Below are 24,588 nucleotides of genomic sequence, written 5' to 3' on the forward strand. Positions count from 1 at the left end.
AAGGAGTTTACTCAAGGTATTTCCTGATTCCCAAGAAGGATGGTCGTTTGAGACCAATTCTGGACCTGAGGATCTTGAATTGGTTCCTCAAGCAGGAAAAGTTCAAGATGCTGACCCTAGCACAGGTGCTTTTGGCGTTGAACATGGAAGACTGGATGGTGTCTGTCGACTTGCAGGATGCTTACTTTCATATCCCGATACTCAAGTCACACAGGAAGTATCTCCGGTTTGTGGTGGGATCGCAACACTACCAGTTTGCGGTCCTTCCGTTTGGTCTTACTTCAGCACCTCGAGTCTTCACGAAGGTGATGTCGGTGGTTGCGGCAGAGCTCAGAAGGAAGGGGATAGCAGTATTCCCTTACTTGGACGATTGGTTGATCAAAGCCAAGTCCCCGGAGCTTGTGTTGCGTCATCTGCAGTCAACAACCCAGTTGTTGTTCGACCTGGGCTTTTCGGTGAACGAGCCCAAATCTCACCTAGAGCCCTCTCAGCGCCTCCTGTTCATAGGGGCAGTACTGGATACAACATTGGGTCGGGCCTTTCCTCCGCCTCAGCGGATTCAAGATATTCAGGATTTGGTTCCAATGTTTCGAAATGGAGCGGTAGTTCCAGTCCTCAAGGTCCTTCGTCTGCTCGGTCTTTTTGCCTCCTGCATTCTGTTGGTCACGCATGCTCGCTGGCACATGAGGGCTCTTCAGTGGTGCCTCCGAAGGCAGTGGTCTCAACACAGAGGGGATCTAGAGGGTACTGTCAAGATCTCCAGAGATGCTGCTGTGGATTTGAAGTGGTGGATTGCAAGCAACAATCTTTCACAAGGAAAGCCGTTCCAGCAGTCGCCACCAGTGGCCACAGTCATAACGGATGCTTCCACTCTAGGGTGGGGAGCTCATCTGGGGGATCTGGAGATCAAAGGTCTTTGGTCTCCAGAGGAACAGATTTTTCACATCAATCTGTTAGAGTTACGGGCTGTACGTCTGGCTCTCAAGGCCTTCCTCCCTTCCCTTCGTGGTCAGTCGGTACAGGTCCTAACGGACAATACTACCACGATGTGGTACATAAACAAGCAGGGAGGAGTGGGGTCGTACCTTCTCTGCAGAGAAGCTCTTCGACTATGGTCCTGGGCAAAGGACCATCGGATTTGCTTGATAGCAAACCATCTGGCCGGAGTTTTGAACGTGCGTGCGGACAGTCTCAGTCGCCACTTCTCGGCAGACCACGAGTGGCGTCTCCATCCAGATCAAGTCCGTTTAATCTTCCAGAAGTGGGGGTTTCCTCGGGTAGATCTGTTCGCCACTCGAGAGAACGCGCATTGTCCGTTGTTCTGCAGCCTTCAGTATCCGATGCAGGAAGCGTTGGGGGACGCGTTTCAAATGACCTGGTGCGGCCAGTTGCTTTACGCGTTTCCTCCCATACCCTTGATTCCTCGAGTATTGAGGAAGATTCGCCAAGACCGGGCTCTAGTAATCTTAATAGCTCCGGATTGGCCAAGGAGGGTGTGGTACTCCGACCTTCTCCAACTCTCAATGTGCCCGCCGCTCCGTCTCCCTTTCAGGGCAGACCTCCTCTCACAGTCGCAGGGGCAGGTTCTACACCCCAACCTCCAGAGTCTGCACCTACATGCCTGGAGATTGAACGGGCAACCTGAGTTCCTTCTCTCTCCCGCCTGAGGTAGTGGATGTTATATTAGCGGCCAGGCGACACTCCACTAAATCTATCTACGCTAATAGGTGGTCTAAATTTGTTGCGTGGTGTGGAGAGAGGCAGATTGATCCTTTACATGCTCATCTATCGGACGTTTTGTCTTTTGCTCTATCTCTGGCGCAGAAAGGTTGTGCAGTGGCTACCATTAAAGGTTATTTATCGGCCTTGTCAGCCTTCATATGTCTTCCAGACCAACCATCTTTATTTAAATCCCCTATTGTTATCAGATTCTTGAAAGGTCTTCTAAATCAATATCCTCCAAAGCCATTCGTTATGCCGCAATGGGATTTGTCCTTAGTCCTGACTTTCCTTATGGGGTCCCCTTTTGAACCTATGCATTCTTGCCCCTTGAGGTATTTGGTTTTAAAAACAGTCTTCCTGATAGCTATAACATCAGCAAGGAGAGTGAGTGAGTTGCAGGCCTTATCAGTAAAACCCCCTTATACAACTTTTTATGGGGATAAGGTGGTGTTGAGGACCAAGGCTGCTTTCCTCCCGAAGGTTGTTTCACCCTTCCATTTGGCTCAGGCAATTACTTTGTCCACGTTCTATCCTCCGCCTCATCCTTCCAAAGAGGAAGAAAGACTGCACCGTCTGGACCCAAAGAGAGCGTTGAGCTTCTTTATCGATAGAACAAGGGATTTCAGGCTGGAGGATCAGCTGTTTATTGGATACGTGGGCAAGAGGAGAGGAAAGGCAGTCCACAAGAGAACACTATCCAGGTGGGTTGTTCTTTGCATTAAAATATGTTACTCTTTGGCAAAGAAGGATCCTCCTGAGGGCATTAGAGCTCATTCCACCAGAGCTAAGTCGGCCACTTCGGCCTTAGCCAGAGGTGTTCCTGTGGTCGACATCTGCAAGGCCGCAACTTGGTCGTCCCTTCACACTTTTGCAAAACATTACTGTTTAGATTCTGAGGTTAGAAGGGACGGCCATTTTGCACGGTCAGTGCTGCAGGATTTCTTGGTTTGACCATTTAGGCACCCACCGCCGGGCGTGGTACTGCTTTGGGACTCTATTCATGAGGTGAGGAATCCACAGGTAGTTGTATCCATCAGAAGAACGAGTTACTTACCTTCGGTAACGACTTTTCTGGTGGATACATTAGCTACCTGTGGATTCCTCAAGGTCTTGGAGTGGAGCTTGCCTCCTGTTGGAAGTCTCAGGGACACCAAAGACTTCAGTTTCCTCAACCTGCAGCACTGGGAACTGTGTGTTTTGTGCTGTCCAAGAGGAGAAACCACTGCAACGCCACAAATGATGCCGCTGGCCTGCACCGTGACCTGCCGACGCCACACGGAGTCGCATTGCCCCGCATCGCACCGCAACCCTGGTCTCACCGACGCCGTCATCGGACGACTTCACCGAGCCGCTGCTCGCACCGTAACCTGTGGGCCCCTCGCTCCGGCGTCACCTGCTCACACCACAGCCTGGGCATTCCCGACGACGTCGCTCCTGATGACACCGGCGCCGCTGCCTGCACCGTGGCCTGTGGACACCGCTCGTGAGGAGCACGAAGCACCGTCCCGCGCCGCAGCCCCAGTCCACCGACGCCAGCACCATCGCCTCCAGTGTCGTCACCAGGCATCCTTGCCTGCACCGTGGCCTGTGGACCCCGCTCGTGAGGGTCATGAAGCACCGTCCCGTCCCGCAACGCTGGCTTGGGCCTACAGACGACAGCGCTTCCGCAACGACGACGCTGTGCCTGCACCGTGACCTGTGGACACCGCACATTGCACCGCCCCGCCCCGCTTCACACCGCAGCCATGGTCTCACCGACGCTGCTGGACGCCATCACCGAGCCGTTGCCTGCACCGTGACCTGAGGGCACCGCACGTCGCATCGTCCCACTTCGCACCGCAGCCTCGACACCATCCCCGCCAGCGCACCTAATTTCATCAGCCCGGAGTTCGATCCCCGAGGTGCGTAACTTCAAGGGCCCGACGACTCCTGCACCGACTCCGGAACTGACATCAGCAACGCCGCTCTCCGGAGCTCACCACGAGGATCACGACGCCCTGCGAATCCAAGGTACTGTTTGTGGGTCTTCCCTACACCGCAGCTGGCCCGCGATGCCGAGGCCAGCCTGAACTTTTGGTTTTGTTGTTCACGACGCCGTGATAGCCCCAGGTGGAGTTATCGACTTCAAGGAACTGTATTGTTAAGTACATTGTGCAGCATTCATATTTTTATTACTGTATGTTGGATTTTTTTATCGTATTTGGTCTTGTTTTATATAGATAAATATTGGCTATTTTTCTAAAACTGGTGTGGTGTCCTTTTGTAGTGTTTTCACTTATTACTGTGTGTTATGTGCAAATGCTTTACACATTGCTTCGGAGATAAGCCTGACTGCTCGTGCCAAGCTACCAAGGGGGTGAGCAGGGGTTATCTGAGCAGGTATCTCCCTTATCCTGACTAGAGTGAGGGTCCCTACTTGGACAGGGTGCAAACCGACTGCAAGCTAGAGACCCCATTCCTAACAATGCATCTCAGACAGGGTGGGGTGCTCATCTCCAGAACCTCACAATCTAGGGTCTTTGGGATCACACACACTGAACTGCTAGCTGTTCACTTAACACTCAAAGCCTTTGTAATTCATCTCACCAATAAGACAGTTCTCATACGCACAGACATGACAACTATTTATTATGTGCAAAAACGCTGGGGGGCAAGTTCTCTACAACTGTTTCACCTTGCCCAGACAATTTGGTATTGGGTCATCTGTCACAATATATACCTGTTAGCGGAACACCACCCAGAAACACACGACAATTTTGACAACCTCTGCAGCAGGATGCGGCAACAAGTCCATAAGTAGGAACTCCACCTCAGAGTCCTTCTACCCTACTTTCAAAAGTGGGGATTTCCAGACATAGACCTTTTCGCAAGAAGAGAAATCGCAAAATGCCCAAACTCCGCCTCCAGGTTTCCACACCCTCAGTCCAAGGGCAATGCGCTATGGATGAACTGGTCAGGGATATTTGCCTACCGTTGTCCACATTTCCTCTCTTTCTGCATCTGGTTCGGAAACTGAGGTAAACTTCTCTCACACTCATTCTAGTGGCACCCACATGGGCCGGACAACCATGGTTCACCACTGTATTAGACCTATCAATAGGGCCACGTGAGAAGCTTCTCCTCAACCCAGACCTTCTCACTCAGAAGTACGATCAAATCAGACACCCAAATCCCAAGGAGTTGAATCTTGCAATTTGGCTCCTGAAGTCATAGAATTTGGTTATCTAAACCGTCCACAAGAATGTATGGCTGTTCTTAAGGAAGCACGTTGACTAACTACTAGAGCATCTTATGCAGCAAAATGGAAATGTTGAGTGCACTATTGCATTGCTCAAAAGTAAGATCCCTCCAAGTATCAATGCAAAATATAATCCGCTAGCTTCTTCATTTTAAGAAGGAAAACTTAGCGTACACTTCCATAAGGTTACACTTAACAGTGTAGTGGATCCTATTTAGTTTTGATGGGAATCAGAAGTTTACCTTAGCCTTCTGGCTTGCAGGCATGTGCCCCATCACCTATTGACTTTTAACCTACTTAGCCTGCTCTGTTTTAGCACATTTATTTAATTATTTCTTCCAAGATGGCTGCTTGGTTTATAGTTAGGAAGATACTTTGATATCACGTTATCAGTGCCACTCTGTTAAGGCATCACTATTAGCGTCAAAGTCAAGTGATATACATAGGTATTCACACCATGTCCCTTTCCCACTTATATATGACAGGAACATAATGTACTTTTGGAGAGAATTGTTTATATAATTGCCACCCCAAGCATGCCTTCTTATCTATTGTTTGGGAATGTACCTGCATCATGGGGTCCTACAAGATCTGTATGAATACATCTCACACAGACAAGGTTATCAGAGGGATTCCTATGCGATGCCATGAACGCTATCTATTTTACATGTCGCCTTGCAGCAATCCCATCCTTTGGGTCCCCCACTGAGTCTGATTGAGAGACCTAATTCCAAGGTAACAAGGGTTGTGGGGCCCTTCTTATGGACCTTGTACTGGCAGATTAGGTTTATCACACCTAGCTCTCTTTAGGTTAGATATTAGGTTCTCTATACTAGGGTTTTAGGGATATCTTACATCTCATGTTGTTGCAAGATGGTGGGAGTCTTTGTATTCATGACTCTCCTCTTTTCCATTCTGCTTTTTGCATTGTTCATTATCCTAATCATTGCAGCTCATGCATTTTATATTAGATTACAGTTTTGTTAATAAAACCTATTCAAAACTTGACTACATCTCTTTCATTGCCTGCATGTGAACAAGACTTGTTGCTCATGTGAGAAAAGGGTAATCTCTGTTTAACCATGACTCCCGTGAGATGACACACTCTTAAGTCCATGTGTAAAGGCTGCCACAAATCACCTTTTACAATTGTTTTTTTGTGAGGTACTGCTTGTGAGCCAGGAGGGTTGGGCCGACAGTTGTGACTTGTTGTAGGATTGGCCTAGTCACCTACAAACAAAAGTGCCGTCATCCCTAAACCAGCATTCTGATGGATGCAACTACCTTATGAATTCTCCCAATGCGCCAGCATTCAACAGAAACTTTCTTCCCAGCTCTTCACGTCGACGAGGACGTCACAATTGCTCAGCTCCACACACAACTCCGTCTGACGTCCTTGTGGCAATAAGAAGTCCTCGACGGCGTGCTGACGTCAGTTCCCTTTTTTCTGTGCCTTCGACAAATAACGTTTTTTTCATAGCTCTCTAACAGCTACTGTTTCAGAGGTGTTTTCTTGTACTTGTTACAATGTCTCCACCTGAGAAGTCAGGTTTTTAGCCTAGTCGTGAGTGCGGGAGCATATGTCAGTCATAGACCCTATGAAGACCGGTGTCGAAGTTCAGACTACGACGTGGAAGAGTGTGTGTCTTGCCAGAGGATGAACCCGAAGGCCTTAAAAGAAAGAGAGGCTAAGCTCTTTTTAGCAAAAGCTAAAAGAGGACACAAGGTTCATTGGAGATCTAGGACAAGGGACTCTTCTTCTCATAAGTTATTGAGATCTCATAAGAAGTTGCACCGGCACAATTCTCTATGCCATTCTTCCAGAGATTGGTCTCGGTCCCCTTCGAGACGACATTGTACAGCGTGGGAGGTCAGTCCTACTATTACTCCCCGGCCTCCGGCTTCTCTGGCGCCATCACGGAATGAGGTAGTCGAGTCTCCGGTGAGTCCTCCGACTTACTTTTCACCTGTGTTATGTTCAAGAGCCAGTGGCGCAGGTTTCGGATCCAACTCAAGCGCCTTAAGATGACCAGAGGCTTCCTGCCTTCCCGACTCTGGGAGATGATCCAGCGGCTTTCCTAAATGCTTTCCTAAATGCTATGTTTAGCATTTTTAACAAAGCTATGGCCTCTGTTGGTGACCGGCTGGTCCCACTGGTCCATTAGTGTTCTCCTTGGGTTCGCTGGTGCCGTAAAAGTCGGCTCTGTTGTGCCCTTTTATCCAGCTGAGAGTGCTGGTTTGGCGCCGATGACGTTGATGGAGTCAATACTGGTGCCGGATGGGTCCCGGTCAGGACGCTGTGTGTCTCCACCGTCTTTTCCACCACGTCCATCTGCTTTGAAGGTGGCGTCGTCCATGTCGGCTAACTCTCTGCCGATGCCGAGATTGGAGGCCAGATTGAGATCGAGGAGGAGAGCATTGAGGCTGTTGGAGGAGCAGGAATACCAGAAACAGTTGTTAGAAAAAGGAGAAATTTCTGAGCCTATGGTCGAGTTTCAGGGTCTTGACTCTGAAAGTGGACTGCATACCGCCCCTGAGTAGGATCTTTCATCCCCGGGTGAATTTACAGAGGAGGCAGCATCCTATCACACTGTCATAAGGAAGGCCTCTGAATTTTGGGAACTTCCGTTACCAGCTTTGGACGTAAAGACAAATATCTTGACGGAGGTGTTGCATCCTTCCTCTACTTCTGCGGAGCCCCTGTTTCCTTTCAATGATGCTCTTATTGAGTCTATTTTAGACATTTGGAGAAATGCGGTTTCCAGGACTGTGGCAAGGAGGTACATGGTTGCTTCTGGGGGTCCTTGATTTTTATCCCAATATCCAACACCTGAGAGCTTGGTGATCCATGCTTCTTGTTCTGCTCGATCTGCACCTTGCTCATTTCCTGTTAATCCATCGGACAGTCCAAGAGGATGGAGCAAGCAGCCAAGAAATGTTTCTCCTCATGTAGTATGGTGCTGAAATCGGTCAATGCTACCTGTGTGCTGGGGAGGTATGTTCATACCCTGATGGACACGGCAAGAGCTGTGGTGCCGAACTTGCCTCAGGATATGCAGGGGCAGTTTGATGAGCTTCTTTTGGACACTCAAGCAGCGACCAAACAGATTATCCAGTCTGATCTGGATACAGCGGACTCAGTAGCCAGGGCAATGGGCACTTCAGTGACGACCAGTAGGCATGCCTTGCTTAGGTCTTCTGGATTTTCAACAGACGTTCAAACAACTTTGTTTGACCTTCCATTTGACGGTGAAAAGTTATTTGGGTCCAAGGCGGACTCTGCATTAGAAGATTTAAAAAATAGCAGGGTTACTGCAAGATCCTCAGGGCTACAGGCATCTGCACCTATGCCCTTTAGGTCCTTTCGGACGTTTAAGGGGTTTGGCCGTGGATCCTTTTATCGTGGAAGGCCACAGTCCAGCACATAACGGCCTGCCAACCCTCTCTCTATAGATCTTTTAGAGGGCGGGGGAGGGTTAGGACACGGGGAGCCACCCTGCAGCACCCTGCCTCATCCTCTTCCTCTGGTGGAACCCAACAAGGAAAGCAGCCCTAGTTTTCTATCCATCTTAGGTCATGCTTCTCCCGTAGGGGGAATGATATTTCATTTTCTCCACAAGTGGGAATTAGTCACATCAGACTCTTGGGTACTAGATATTGTGGGGAAAGGTAATGCCCTTCCTTTTCGTGAGTTTCCCCCAACCATCCCTCCCCATCATTCATTTTATTCGGAAGATCATCTCCTGTTGCTTCAACAAGGGGTCCAAGTCCTTTTGTCAAAAGGTGCAGTGGAGTTGGTTCCAGAGCAGGAAAGGGGTCAGAGATGCTACATGAGATATTTCCTGATTCCCAAGAAGGATGGTCGATTGAGGCCTATCCTGGACCTGAGGGTTTTGAATTCGTTCCTCAAGCAGGAGAAATTAAAAATGCTGACTCTAGCACAGGTGCTTCTGGCGTTGAACAAGGAAGATTGGATTGTGTCTGTTGACTTACAGGATGCTTATTTTCACATCCCCATTCTGAAGTCGCACAGGAAGTATCTCCGGTTCGTGGTAGGGTCGCAACACTACCAGTTTGCGGTACTTCCTTTTGGTCTTACTTCCACACCTCGGGTCTTCACGAAGGTGATGGCGGTGGTTGCATTGGACCTCAGAAGGAAGGGAATATCTGTATTCCCTTACCTGGACAATTGGCTAATAAAAGCCAAGTACCCAGAGCTTGTGCTGCATCACTTGCATGTGAGAACAAGGTTGTTGTTGTTGAACCTGGGCTTTTCGGTGAACATGCCCAAGTCTCACCTGGAGCCCTCTCAGTGCCTCCTGTTCATAGGGGCAGTACTGGACACCACATTGAATCGGGCCTTTCCTCCACCTCAGCGGATTCAGGACATTCAGGCGTTGATTCTGATGTTTCAAAATGGAGCAGTTGTTCCAGTCCTCAAGGTCTTACATCTGCTCGGTCTGTTCGCTTCTTGAATTCTGTTGGTCACTCATGCACGTTGGCACATGAGGGCTCTCCAGAGGTGCCTCTGCAAGCACTGGTTTCAACACAAAGAGGATCTCGAAAAGTCAATAACGATTTCCAGAGATGCCGGAAAGGATCTACTGGTGGGCTGTGGATGACAACCTTTCCCAAGGAAAGCCGTTTGTCTACCACTTCCAGTGGCCACGGTCATAATGGATGCTTCAACTCTAGAGTGGGGAGCTCATCTGGGGGACCGGGAGGTCAAAGGTCATTGGGCTCCAATGAACAGATGTTTCATATCAATCTGTTAGAATTACAGGCGATATGCCTGGCTCTCAAGGCCTTCCTCCCGTCCCTTCGCGGTCAGTCAGTTCAGGTCTTGATGGATAACTTTACCACAATGTGGTACATCAAGAAGCAGGGAGGAGTAGGGTCGTACCTTCTCTGCAGAGAGGCTCTGCAGCTCTGGTCCTGGGCTCAGGACCATCGGATTTGCATAGTAGCAAACCATCTGGCCGTGGTTCGCAACGTACATGCTGACAGTCTCAGTCAGCATTTCTCGGCCGATCCTGAGTGGCGCCTCATTCAGACCTGGTTCTTCACATCTTCCGGGTTTGGGGTTTTCCTCAGATAGACCTGTTTGCCACTCGGGAGAACGCGCACTGCCCGTCCTTCTGCAGCCTCCAGTATCAGGTGCAAGGAACATTGGGGGACGCGTTTCAGATGTCTTGGACGACCAGTTACTTTGCGCGTTTCCCCTCCCCCATACCCTTGATTCCTCGGGTTCTGAGGAAGATTCGCCAAGATCAGGCTCAAGTAATTTTAATAGCCCCGGATTGGCCCAGAAGGGTGTAGTACACAGACCTTCTCCAACTCTCACTGTATCCTCTGCTCCGTCTCCCACACAGTGCAGACCTCCTGTCGCAGGGGCAGGTTCTACACCCCACCTCCAGAGCCTGCACCCACATGCCTGGAGATTGAACGGGGCAGTCTGAGTTCCTTTTCTCTCCCCCCAGATGTGGTGGATGTTATCTTATCGGGCAGGCAACACTCCACCAAGACTGTCTATGCTAACAGATGGGCAAAATTTGTTGCTTGGTGTGGAGAGACGCAAATTGATCCCTTGACGGCCCATTTGTCTAATGTTTTGCTTTTTGCACTTTCCTTGGCACAGAAGGGATGTGCAGTTGCGACTGTGAAGGGTTATTTATCGGCACTGTCAGCCTTTCTGTGCCTTCCTGATCAGCCTTCCTAGTTTAAGTCTCCTATAGTTATCAGGTTTTTGAGGGGCCTGACTAATACGTTTCCTCCCACTCCGTTTCTCATGCCTCAGTGGGATTTGAATTTGCTTCTAACTTTTTTAATCAGTTCACCATTTGAGCCTATGCATTCTTGTCCGTTGAGACTTTTAGTTTTGAAAACAGTTTCCTCACAGCTATCACGTCTGCTAGGCGTGTGAGTGAGCTCCAGGCTCTTAGTGTGAAACCTCCCTTTATATCCTTTCATGCTGACAAGGTGGTAATGAGAACCAGGGCGGCTTTCCTTCCTAAGGTTGTCACTCCCTTTCATATGGGACAATCTATAACACTCTCATCCTTTTACCCTCCTCCCCATCCTTCAAAGAGAAGGAAAAACTTCATCGCCTAGATCCAAGAAGGACTTTGAGTTTTTACATTGAAAGAACAAAAGACTTTCGTATTGATCAACTCTTCGTTGGATATGTGGGCAAGATGAAGGGCAAAACCGTCCACTAGAAAACCATATCCAGGTGGGTCATTCTTTGAATAAAGGTTTGCTATTCACCCGCAAAGAAGGTTCCTCCTGAGGGTATTAGGGCCCATTCACCCAGGGATAAGTCTGCCCCTTAAGCCTTGGCTAGAGATGTACCAGTTGTGGATATTTGTAAAGCAGCAACTTGGGCTTCCCTCCACACTTTCGCAAAGCATTATTGCTTGGATTCGGAAGTTAGGAGGGACGACCATTTCGCACGTTCTGTGTTGCAGGATTTCTTGGTTTGACCGGTCAGGCACTCACCTCAGAGTGCGAGACTGCTTTGGGATTCTATTCATAAGGTGAGGAATCTATAGGTATTTGTATCCATCAGAAGAACAAGTTGCTTACCTTCGGTAACACTTTTTCTGGTGGATACAGTAGCTACCTGTTGATTCCGCACAGTCCCACCCGCCTCCCCATTGCCTGTCTGGTCATACCAAGACTTCTTTTGCTATAAATGTATGTACGTTTTTGGTGTTTTTTATATAAACAAATATTGTGATTTATATTTGTATTTGGATTGGTATATATATGTTGTTCTTGTGAAGTCAGTATTCACCTCTTCGCCTCAAAGGCGCGTAAAAAATGGTGAAACTGACGTCAGCACGCCGGCGAGGACTTCTTATTGACACAATGACATCAGACGGAGTCGCGTGCAGAGGCGGTCAATTGTGACGTCCTCGTCGACGTGAAGAGCTGAGAAGAAAGTTTCCGTCGAATGCTGGCTGTAGGAAGTTGGCTCTGTATATACTATCTCAAAGTGAGAGATAGTGTGCACAGAGTCCAAGGGTTCCCCTTAGAGGTTGATAGTGGCAAAATTAAATAATACTAATGCTCTATTTTGTGGTAGTGTGGTCGAGCAGTAGGCTTTTCAGAGGGTAGTGTTAAGCATTTGTTGTACACACACAGGCAGTAAATGAGGAACACACACTCAAAGACTTAACTTCAGGTTAATAGTTTTTATATAGAAAAATATATTTTCTTAATTTATTTTAGAACCACAAGATTCAAGATTTGAGGTAAGTACATAAAATACAAGGTACTTCACACAGGTAAGTATGGAACTTCGAATTAAAGCAGTAGTACACACAGTATAGGTTAAAATGGCAACAAGCTATTTTAAAAGTGGACACAGTGCAAAAATCAACAGTTCCTGTGGGAGGTAAGTATGGCTACGTTTCTCAGGTAAGTAAAGAACTTACACAGTCAGTCTCCTGGGCATAGGCAGCCCACCGTTGGGGGTTCAAGGCAACCCCAAAGTCACTGCACCAGCAACACAGGGCTGGTAAGGTGCAGAGGTCAAAGGAGGGCCCAAAACATATAAACGCCTGTGGAGAACAGGGGTGCTCCGGTTCTGGTCTGCTGGCAGGTAAGTACCTGCGTCCTCGGGGAGCAGAACAAGGGGGTTTTGTAGAGCACTAGGGGGGACACGAACAGGCACACAAAAACCACCCTCAGCGGCACGGGGGCAGCCAGGTGCAGTGTGCAAAGTAGGCGTCGGGTTTGCTATTGGAAGCAATGGAGGGACCCGGGGGTCACTTAGGCGATGCAGGCAGGGTACAGGGGGGCTTCTCGGGCCAGCCACCAACTGGGCTAGGAAGAGGGCCGCCTGCTGGTCACTCCTGCACTGGTGGTAGGTTCCTCTCGGTCCTGGGGCTGCGGGTGCTTGGTCCAGGCGTTGGGTTCCTTGTTACCAGGCATTTGGGGTCAAGGGGAGCCTCTGGATCCTCTCTGCAGGCGTAGCTGTGGGAGTGCAGGGGGGTCGACTCAGGTTACTCACGTCGTCTCAGTCGCCTGGGAGTCCTCTCTGCGGTGTTTGTTCTCTGGAGCTCGAGCCAAGGGCGTCGGGTGCAGAGTGAGAAGTCTCACGCTTCTGGCGGGAAGGGAGAATTCTTTCAAAGTTGTTTCAAAGTTGCAAAAATGTTGCTGTTGGTGAACAGTTCCACTGTTCTCGGGGGTTTCTTGGTCCTTCGGTTTCAGGGCAGTCCTCTTAGACCTCAGAGTTCACTGGTCCCTGTTGGATGCGTCGCTGTGCAGGTTGTTTGAGTCTGGAGACAGGCCGGTAGGGCTAGGGCCAGTTGTCGTCTCTGTCATCTCTGCAGGACATTAGGTTGCAGGAATCTGATTTCCTGAGTTCAGGGTAGCCCCTAAATACTAAATTTAGGGACGTGTTTAGGTCTGGGGGGCAGTTGCCAATGGCTACTGTCCTGGAGGGTGGCTACACCCAATTTGTGCCTTCTCCCTGAGGGTGGGGGGGAGGGGGACACATCCCTATTCCTATTGGGGAATCCTCCAAACTCAAGATGGAGGATTTCTAAAGGCATGAGTCACCTCAGCTAAGGACACCTTAGGGGCTGTCCTGACTGGTGGGTGACTCCTCCTTGTTTTTATCATTATGCTGTCCTGCCTTGCCGCCAAAAGTGGGGGCAGTGTCCAGAGGGGCGGGCATCTCCCCTAGCTGGGATGCCCTAGGGTGCTGTAACAAAACACATGAGCTTTGAGGCTCACCGCCAGGTTTTACAGTTCCTGCAGGGGTAGGTGAGAAGCACCTCCACCCAGTACAGGCTTTGTTCGTGGCCACAGAGTGACAAAGGCACTCACCCCATGTGGCCAGAAACTCGTCTGGTTGTGGCAGGCTGGCAGAAACTGGCCAGCCTAGCACTAGGAGTCGGACTGGTATTCAGGGGGCATCTCTAAGATGCCCTCTGTGTGTATTTTACCATAAATTCTAAACTGGCTTCAGTGTAAATTTTTTTGTGCTGAGAAGTTTGATACTAACCTTCCCAGATTTCAGTGTCGCCATTATGGAACTGTGGAGTTCGTGTTTGACAAACCCCCAGACCATATGCTCTTTATGGCTACCCTGCACTTCCAATGTCTAAAGTTTTGCTTAGACACTGTAGGGCAGAGGTCGTCAAACTGGGGGGCGGGCCCCCCTAGGGGGGCCTCAAGTGATCACAGGGTGGGGGGTGCCAGACTCTTGCTAAAAGAAGCATCTTACAGATAACAGGCCTTTGTTTTAAGCAGAAGCATGTTATTGCATATTTTAAAAGGTAACAGTACTTATCTGCAATGTTTCACTTGGTCTAGACATATTTAGACATTGCCATCTTTATGAAATAATTGTCAAAAATTCTGAAGGGGACCCAATAATTTTTATTTTTCAACTGGGGGGGCGCGGCATTAAAACATTTGGAGACCACTCCTGTAGGGGCATAGTGTTCATGCACATATGTTCTCACCTGTGGTATAGTGCACCCTGCCTTAGGGCTGTAAGGCCTGATATTGGGGTGACTTACCTATGCCACAAGCAGTGTGAGGTGGGCATGGCACGCTGAGGGGAGTGCCATATCGACTTAGTCATTATCTCCCCACCAGCACACAAGCTGTGAGACAGTGTGCATGTGCTGAGTGAGGGGTCCCCAGGGTGGCATAATGCAGCCCTTAGAGACCTTCCCTGGCAACAGGGCCCTTGGTACCAGGGGTACCATTTACAAGGGACTTATCTGTGTGCCAGGGCTGTGCCAATTTTGGGAACAAAAGTACAGTTTAGGGAAAGAACACTGGTGCTGGGGCCTGGTTAGCAGGGCCCCAGCACACTTTCAATCATAACTGGCATCAACAAAAGGCAAAAGGTCAGGGGTTAACCATGCCAAGGAAGGCATTTCCTCACACTGGCACATTGGGAGAATTCATAAGGTGAGGAATCAACAGGTAGCCACTGTATCCACCAGAAAAAGCATTGCCTAAGGTAAGTAACTTGTTCATATTGCCTAGAGCAAGAGTCCAACTATGACATGGCACCACCAACAGTGGTGTTTTGGCACTAATTTACAGACGCCCTGAGTATCTCGGTCTCGCACACAACAGGTACCCTAAGTACCATTATTTGGAAACGTCCGTGATCTTTGGGATGATCCTCCTCAGCTGAACAGAGAGCACCTAACTAGGCTGTAGGTTGTTTGAGCTCGAACTCTTAAAAGGACTTTCTCCCCATTTGGTTTTCCGTCTCTTTACCAATTATACAAAATGGCTAACGCCATAGACATACCCGAGAATGTCAGATATGCATTAACACTACATCCGACAGGGCATGGCTTAAGAGATGAGGGCGGGGATGTCACATTCATTGTAGAACCAAATGAAGCTTACCAAACAGAAACATTTTATTCCTGGGTCACCTTTCCTGAGGAAGATTCCTAGAACATATACATTCCATACATGCAGAATTGCAAACATACCACAACGGTCCTAAGCATGCCAGTATCTTGAAATACTGATTACTTATCAAGAACATCAGAAATTGCTTAATGGCATCCTACCACACGTAATACAGCCAGTGAGATTAGGTCCCTTAGGTAATGACGGACCAACATGGCTTATGTTTGCCACATATACACCACACCCTGGTGTACAAAACTTGCAGGCAGCTGATCTGCGCAATCTTTACAATGAGCTTGTAACACCAAATTGATTACGTGTTCAGTTCGTAATGCGCACTTTGAACACAACACCAGCGCATCCAGCATCCACTGGATATCAATTGGCCACTACTGGGATTAATCCACAAACAGTACATTCTATCATGGGCAGAGTGTCCACAGAACGAGAGAAAATTCCATTCTGGATAGCCCAGAAAACTAATCATCTGGAAGCTGTGTTTCCCCATACGGAACCGCAGGAAAAACATAGAATTCTCACAATGTGCTTGCCTTTCGGAATGGTTCCCTCAGTTGATGACTGCTCCACATGGGGTACAGTCTTCACTGCGATTTACACTACCACAGACGGTTCCCCAGCACTTGCCAATTTACTGGAAGTGTTAAAACAAATTCAGAACAAGCATGGGACTGCTCCGGCCCTTGATTTGGGGATTAAATTAATGCGTAACCTTGACGCAGTCTCCTCAATAATACTCCGTAACATTAAAGGGGAAGCGGTAGCGTTGGCTATACACCAGCGGCTCCTAGAGATTCCACACTTGGAACAGGATCAACAGCTACCGAAAATAATTTCTGATACCTATACCATTATAGGACTGGATAGTTTGGGAGCCAAGCTGAAAAAGCCTGAAATACAGAGTACCACCCCTAAGGAAGGTACCAAAGAAGCACAGGAGGGGTTCTAAAAAGTGCTGGGACAAACAAAAAAATTAAAGACAGACAAAGTCAAAGAGCAGACTCTCCACACCCAGAGAACCGAAAGGAGATATACTCTCTGAAATAGAGAGAATATAAAAGCTCCTGACAGAAATATTGATTCACATCCCTCTCGTTCCTTTCAGGACGCACCGGATAGATGTAGTGAGAGAGTGTGCCAGTCAGAGCAACGTCCTGACTAAGTAAAACAGGAGAATCACCACGGTTTCAGACAAAAAAGAAGACAAGTCCCCACAACAAAAGCCACAGTTTAAAAAGAAAAGGGTGGCAGCACTTTCAATTAAAAATGCCAGCAAACTTGAGAACATTGCTGAAGAACCCAGACGTGGGTTGTGACACTGCTGGACAGCGTGGCAAAAGCCTTGATATGTCGCCAGAGGCTAAAAGATCATCTGGATGTGACAGCAACTAGCTACTTTATTGCAGTCTAGACTGGGGACGAGCACGTTCTCCCACCCGACATGGTTTATGATTTAAATATCCAAATTGAGGGAGACATAGAGCGCACCATTAATGTAATATACTGGGATGAACTTAGTTGTGATATCCTATTGGCCGAAAGAGACTGGCCACCTGGATACGTTCGTAAGCTCCCACATGGGGATAATGTCATTTTGCCTTCTTTCTCTCATCTTGTTCCAGAAGCAGTAAAAGAAACCTACACTGTCAACTGGGCTTTAGCGAAGGCACCTGTACTATACCGCAATACTGTAGGTTGGGATAAGGATTCTCCTTACCACGTAATACCGATCAGGTTTACACCCCAGCCCCAATATCCTGTTTAACACAAAGCCAAAGCTCTGGTGAGGGAGATTACCAGGGTGTAATTGAGCCCTGTGTCTCTGCAATGAATAACCTGTTATTCCCTGTTGCAAAATCAGTCCATTCATATAGAATAGTCTTGGACTACAGATATTTAAACAGTCATACATGCACATACGCAATACAAAATTCACATAGCACAACACTAATTAACAACTTAGTGCGTAAAAAATACAAAACAGCCTTGGCTATCTCCAATGTTTCTTTCTGCCAAAACTTAGCACACGAAAGTCGGGACCTGAGTGCATTCTTATTTAGCTCACAAAAATGCTTCTGTTGTTTTTCCTAGGGCTGTTGTCATCCCGTATAACATCAATACTGCATGATATTGATCCTGAGGCTTTGTACTGTGTGGATGACATACTTTGGACAGGCTCAGTCGACACTTCTAGACTGATCACGAGTGGCGTCTCAATCCAGACGTGTTTCTTCACATCTTCCGGATGGGGGTAGTTCCTCAGATAGACCTGTTTGCCACTCGCAGGAACGCGCACTGCCCATCGTTCTGCAGCCTGCTGTATTTGGTGCAGGGGGCGTTGGGGGAAGTGTTTCAGTTGAGCTGGAGCTTTATGCGTTTCCTCCCATACCCTTGATTCCTCGATTTCTGAGGAAGATTCGCCAAGATCGGGCAAAAGTCATTTTTATAGCCCCGGATTGGCCAAGAATGGTGTGGTACACAGACCTTCTTTAGCTCTCATTGTGCCTTCCGCTCTGTCTCCCTCACAGAGTAGGCCTTCTCTCGCAGTCGCAGGGGCAGGTTCTGCACCCCCACCTCCAGAGTCTGCACCTACATGCCTAGAGATTGAATGTGGCAATCTGAGTTCCTTTTATTTCCCTCCAGAAGTGGTGGATGTTATCAGCCAGATGACACTCCACCAAGACTGTCTATGCGGCAGATGGGCAAAACTTGTTACTTGGTGTGAAGAGAGACAAATTGATCCCTTAAAGGCCCATTTATCTGATATTTTGCTTTTTGCCCTTCCCTTGGCACGGAAGGGTTGTGCAGTTGCGACAGTGAAAGGCTATTTGTCTGTGATATCTGCTTTTCTTTGCCTTCCTGATCAGCCTTCCTTATTTAAGTCCCCTGTAGTTCTTAGATTCCTTAAAGGCTTAATTAACAAGTTTCCTCCCACTCCGTTTGTAATGCCTCAGTGGGATTTGAATTTAGTTCTGACTTTTTTAATGGGTTCACCATTTGAGCCTATGCATTCTTGTCCGTTGAAACTTTTAGTTTTAAAAACAGTTTTCCTAACAACTATCATGTCAGCTAGACGTATGAGTGAGCTTCGGGCTTTTAGCGTAAAACCTCCATTTACAACCTTTCATGCTGACCAGGTGATGCTGAGAACCAGGGCAGCTTTCCTTCCTAAAGTAGTAACTCCTTTCATGTGGGACAGTTTATAACACTCTCATCCTATTACCCTCCCCAATCCATCAAAGGAGGAGGAAAGACTGCACCGCTTGGATCCAAAAAGGTCTCTGAGTTTCTACATTGAGAGGACAAGAGACTTTATAATTGATGATCAACTCTTCATTGGATATGTGGGCAAAATGAAGGGCAAAGCCATGCACAAGAGAACCCTTTCAAGGTGAGTCATTCTTTGCATAAAGATTTTTTATTTGCTAGAAAAGAAGATTCCCCCTGAAGGTATTAGGGCCCAGTCCACCAGGGCTAAGTCTGCCACTTCAGCTTCAGCTTTAGCTAGAGGTGTACCAGTTGTTAATATTTGTAAGGGAGCAACTTGGGCTTCCCTCTACACTATCGCAAAGCATTATTACTTAGACTCCGAAGTTAGGAGGGATGGCCATTTTGCCCGATCTGTTTTGCAGGACTTCTTGGTTTGACCAGTCAGGCACCCACCTCCGAGTGCGGGACTGCTTTGGTATTCTATTCATAAGGTGAGCAATCAACAGGTAGTTGTATCCATCAGAAGGACAAGTTACTTACTTTTGGTAACGCTTTTTCTGATGGATACAGTAGCTACTTGTGGATTCCTCACAGTCCCTCCCACCTCCCTGTTGCCTGTCTGGTCATACCAAGTCTTCGTTTATCATAGATAGAATGTATATATTTTGGGTTTTATATAAACATATATTGTGTTCTGTATATATATTTGTGTGCATGTATATATATTTTTCTTGGGTTGGCACATATTGTGCTTGTGAGTTTGGTATTCACCTGTTCGCCTTGAAGGCACTGTAAAAAAAAGGTGGAACTGATGTCAGTACACCGGCGAGGACTTCTTACGGCTCCGATGATGTCAGATGGAGTCATGTGCAGAGCCGTTCAATTGTGACGTCCTTGTCGACGTGAGGAGCTAGGAAGAAAATTTCTGTTGAATGCTGAAGCATTGGGAGAATTCATAAGGTGAGGAATCCACAGGTAGCTAATGTATCCACCAGAAAAAGCATTACCGAAAGTAAGTAACTTGTTCTTCTTTTTCAATCTCTCTTTTTCTGTGTCACTTAAATGTGTTTCCTGGAGGCTATGTGAATTTTGTGATGACTGAGGAATATCAGGACCCTGTGTCTGTTCAAATATGTACCAAGACCTCAGACATTCCAGACAAGGAGCTCGTACATATCCAGTGTCATAGCCAGGTACACCTACTCGGATTGATTCCCCACAGTTGCTGATTCTTCCTCCATTGTCAGAGTGCCGCCAGTACACAGAGTGTGTGCCTGTGGCTCGGGTCTGAGTGGAGCCCCAGTCACCTGCCAGCGACTCCATGTTCCCTTCTTCCTACTAGGGCGGGTTCAATGAGTCCCTCGCTCCTCTTGTGGAAGCCTGTCCCAAAGTTCCAACCAAGAGCATACATCCTCTGAGCGCATTTTATTTTGTGCCACCACCCACAACCTAGGCGTATACAGTAGCATGCACTGGAGATTTAAGGTCTTGAGCTTCTGCATCACATAAATGAAATGCCTTTCTTCTTGTCTGCACATTTCTGGTGTAGTCAGGGTAGATGGCTATTACAGCTGCTAACACTGTTACTATTATTATTGCTGTCATTATTATATACCCAGACATCTATTATTTGTGTCTTGCCTTGAAGAGAAATTGTCATGCACACCCTTGTGTACTGTTGGGAATTTTGCAGACTGAAAGCATTTCAAAGGAAATATGTTGCTTTATCTAATTTTCTCTATCATCTCTCCCATCAGTGATTCCATTTACTATTCATTTGCTGAAGTTTCATCAGATGAGGAGCCACCGCCCACACAATCAAAGGATAAAGACTGCTACCCATTCTCGGGAGAGGAGTGGATCCTTCCACAGAGGTATGAGCAAAAGTTTGGTTGAAGGGGAGACCAAAAGAGCAAGTACAGGGAAGTGGTGAGGGAACACAAGAAGGGCAACATGGGGATAAGAGGCATTAAGGGTAATCCGTGGGTGCAGCCATCACAGGGGACGGGGAATAGTTTGGATGGCATTAAGTGGGCGATAGAGAAGAGCAGAACTTCCGGTATACTCTTCATCTGCCTCTGACTGCCACTTCCCAGCCACATACATTGCGCTGATTAGTTCTCCCCTCCACTGCAGAAGTTTGTCCTATTACGTCTGTTGTGTTACAGTCCAGCACAGAAGGACTTCCCTTTGCAGAACATGGAGCAGTACTAAGTTGTTTTGCTCTAATTCCAGCTATCTACATCCTGCTCTACCTGCATTAATTTGGCTGCCTCCAATCCTGCCAAAAAAATCTCAATCTCTTGTAATCCATTTCCTTTGTTGTTTCTGCCCCCTCTCTTTCTGAAGTATTATTGCTTTATGCATTTTCACAGTAATGCTGTTGTTCCCTTCCTCTTCAACTGCATTACTCCGTACCCCCTCATTTTGCAAGTCATTACACTGTCTCCTTTCTCAGTGGCTTCAAGAATAACACTTTCCAGACTTGTCCTTTCTCTGTCAATGCTCCTATTCTGCGTTTGATTTTTCCATGTAAAAATGATTATTTTTTCCTGTCACACAGTTCTATTATATTACCCTCCCTGGTTTAGGCGTTGGCTTCATGAGGTATTTTGATAATCTCCTTATCTGATCAGTGCTAAAACCTGGAATTGCAAAGCATCATATAACGACACGACCTCCTTGTTTCACAAAAATTCTTTGAAAGTCAGATATCTGTATATGTATTGCCATATTCTATTCACTGATGTCACATGCATGTTAAATGTCTGCTGTTGATCCCAGCTCTCTGAAACATATGATTTATCACACCTCTTGAAAAACAATGGGAAGTTACCAAAGCCTGATCGTCCATCGACCAGTCTCTAATTTACTGTATGCAGGTAAAATCTGGAGAGCTCTTACAGATGAATTACAAATACTTGTGTAGTCTACAGTTTAGGGTCAGAAGAACAGCAGAGTGGAATTGTGCACTTTAACAGATATCCCTTGACCACCCAGATGTGAACTCAAGCAAGCTGCCCTGCTACCCCCCCCTCTTTTCTTCCTATGACACTGAGGCAGGCTGTCTTATTGAAAAGAGTCAAAGAATGTAGGGGGTGTATGGGACAGCCTTCGTGTGAAAGCTTTATGTTGGATTCGCATGTGTGGCTGTAGATACACATGCTTTGCATAAGTTCGCTATCTTGTGTTGGGCTCAGAGTGTTACAAGTTGTTTTTCTTTGAAGAATCTTTTTGAGTCACGAGATCGAGTGACTCCCCTTGGTGATAGTGCACACGGGCATCGAGTCCTTTGTTAGATTGTTTTTCTCTGCTGTTGGGTGCAGACTTCTATTCCTCTCGCTCCTGTATTTCTCGGTTCCAAACTCATCTTTCCTTCAGTGACTGTATTGTATTTAGATCTCGTATTCTCTATCTAATGCATTCGAATCGACAGGGGTCGGTCTCACCGCCCTTTGGGGCACAACGTCTGTCTCAGGCCTACTACTCCGTGTGCTATTGAGAAATGCAGTGGTAATGGAGCGCACTCCACTTGGATTTAGCCCTCAGTGCCATTTGAAATTCCCGCACACCGATCATCATCATGTGTGTAATCTCTGCTTGTCCCCGGACCACAGGGAAGAAACCTGCAAAGCCTGTTGGTCTTTCCACTCCAAGAAGACCCTACAAGACCGAAGAGTGCGGTTATTGGAGAAGTCATCAAAGATGCCGGATGACACCCCTGATATCTTTCGAAAAGAGCATGCACAGGAAGGGAGCTACAAAGAAGATGCTTTTTCTATAGGAGATTTGGACTCGGATGTTAATTCGGACATCGAAAGCCAGCCTCTTACCTCAGCGCAACCTGTGAGTACTACACCGAGCCCCCATGTAAAGACTTCAAAGAAGCCACATAAGACGGTTTTTAGTCCACCACTGCGTTCGGGCCATGGTTGGGTCCGAAAATTACATTCGGATACCCACCTTCGGGCTTGGCACTGAAAATTTTCAAGACAAAAACGTTTTTGCCATCAACCTGTGGCTCCACACTTCATTCAGTCTCGGGATTGAGTTGAAACTTCAACCCAAGTGTTTCTGCTCCAACCTAAAAACTTTCTATTCAACAAAAGGCTCCACAAGTTTCAGAATCGAAAATCCCTCCTTCAAAAGACAAAAGTCTTTCCTCAGACTCAGCAGTGGAGCCTGTCCTTGAAACTATGGACGGTCGTCAGTGCTAGATTCATTTCCAAAAAGGAAGAGGATGCATTATTGCTTCTCTTCCAGTTCCAATTAAGAGGAAACTTTGGACACAGCTCCTCCACCTAAGAAGCTCTACAAATACAAGGCTCCAGTACAACCTATGCCTTCTCCTCCACACTCTCCTGTACTTCCTCTTACTCCTCCTCCGCCTCCACAATCTCCTCCACCTATTGTGGAACCGCAATTTTTTCCACAAGGTTCACCAACACCTCAGGAAGATGACATGGAAGACATTCCACAGGACATAGACCCTTGGGATACTTATGATATAGATCCCATACTCCCAACATCTTATCAGCAGGTCATAACACGGGCAGCTACATATCATAATGTCCCAGTGCATTCTGACCCAATTGAGGAAGATCTTCTCTGTGACATACTAACTTTCACCCACAAGGAAAGTAAATGTCTTCCCATGCTACCAGGCATGCTTAGACATGCTACAGAGATTTTAAAAGAGCCTGTCAGATCTAGAGTAATTACTCCAAGAGTTGACAAAAAATACAAGGCAGCTCCTACAGGCCTTGTATACATTACGTCACAATTCCCCCAGATTCCAATGTGGTTAGTGTGGCATGTAAGCGTACTAAGTCAGTCAGTCAACAGGAGATGCACCCCCTCCTGATAACAAAAGTAAGAAATTAGATGCCATGGGTAAACGGGCAGCAGAAAAGCAGCCAGTCAATGGCGTATCGCCAATTCCCAAGCTCTTCTAGCACGGTATGATAGGGCCCTCTGGGACCAGATGGAAGACCTTCTCCAGTATCTTCCAGAAGAACACCGTAAAAGGGGACGGGAGTTAGTTTCAAAGTGGCAAACTATTTCCGATAATGCCATTAGGTGTGCCACTGATGCAGCTGATATTATTATATTATTATTATTATTAGGAGATATGCTTGGTTAAGATGCTCTGGGTTCAAACCTGAAATACAACAGGCTGTGCTTAATATGCCTTTTGACAAGAAACATTTATTTGGGCAACAGTTTGGCACCACGATGGAAAAACTCAAAAAAGACTCTCAGACAGCAAAGGCCACAGGGGCCTTATTCACTTCACCACAAAGGGGTACTTTTCGTCACCACAATCCAGCTGTGGGTTCAAGACCACATCTATTGAGCCTTCAGCCTCTCAAACAAAACTAGGCACACACTTTTACAACAGAGGTTCCTTTAGAGGTGCTAATAATAGAGGTAGAGGGAAGGCTTCCACCTCTAGAGGTTCCGCCTCAAACACACAACAGTGACTTGCTACACCTTCCACCTGCACAGACTTCTCCAGAAGGGGGAAGACTACTCCATTTCTACCCACAAGGATCCAGTATCACCACAGATGATTGGGTTCTATCAATTATCCAGTATGGTTACTGTCTAGAACTCATTTCCATTCCACCAAATATTCCTCTGTGCACTCACAAACCTTTGTACGCTCATCTCACTCTTTTAAAGGAAGAGGTACAATCCCTCCTTCTCAAAGGAGGTATTGAACCTATAGAACCTTCTCTCCTAGCACAGCAAGGGTTAGGAGTATATTCCCTATACTTCCTCATGCCAAAGAAAGATGGCTCATTAAGACTAATTATGGATCTCAGACCTCTCAACCTATACATACTTTCAGAGCATTTTGATATGGTCTCTCTGCAAGATGTTATTCCCTTATTACAGCTACAAGATTACATGACCGCATTAGATCTCAAAGATGCTTATTTCGACATTCCCATGCGTCCTGCATAGCTCAAATACCTCGGTTTTGTCATTGCAGGAAA

General features: G+C 47.2%; 1 protein-coding gene across 4 annotated transcripts in view; it reads left to right on the top strand.

The window, feature by feature from the left end:
- The window catches only part of LPIN3 (lipin 3), a 426,254-nt gene that overhangs the window by 207,124 nt on the left and 194,542 nt on the right, over positions 1–24,588 (top strand). For all 4 annotated transcript variants that reach the window (XM_069243720.1, XM_069243718.1, XM_069243719.1 and 1 more), the window contains exon 5: positions 20,344–20,460. In XM_069243720.1, the coding sequence (XP_069099821.1) occupies positions 20,344–20,460 (117 nt within the window). The remainder of the gene's footprint in view (positions 1–20,343; positions 20,461–24,588) is intronic.

Source organism: Pleurodeles waltl, chromosome 7, assembly GCF_031143425.1.
Source record: "Pleurodeles waltl isolate 20211129_DDA chromosome 7, aPleWal1.hap1.20221129, whole genome shotgun sequence".
NCBI lineage: Eukaryota > Metazoa > Chordata > Amphibia > Caudata > Salamandridae > Pleurodeles > Pleurodeles waltl.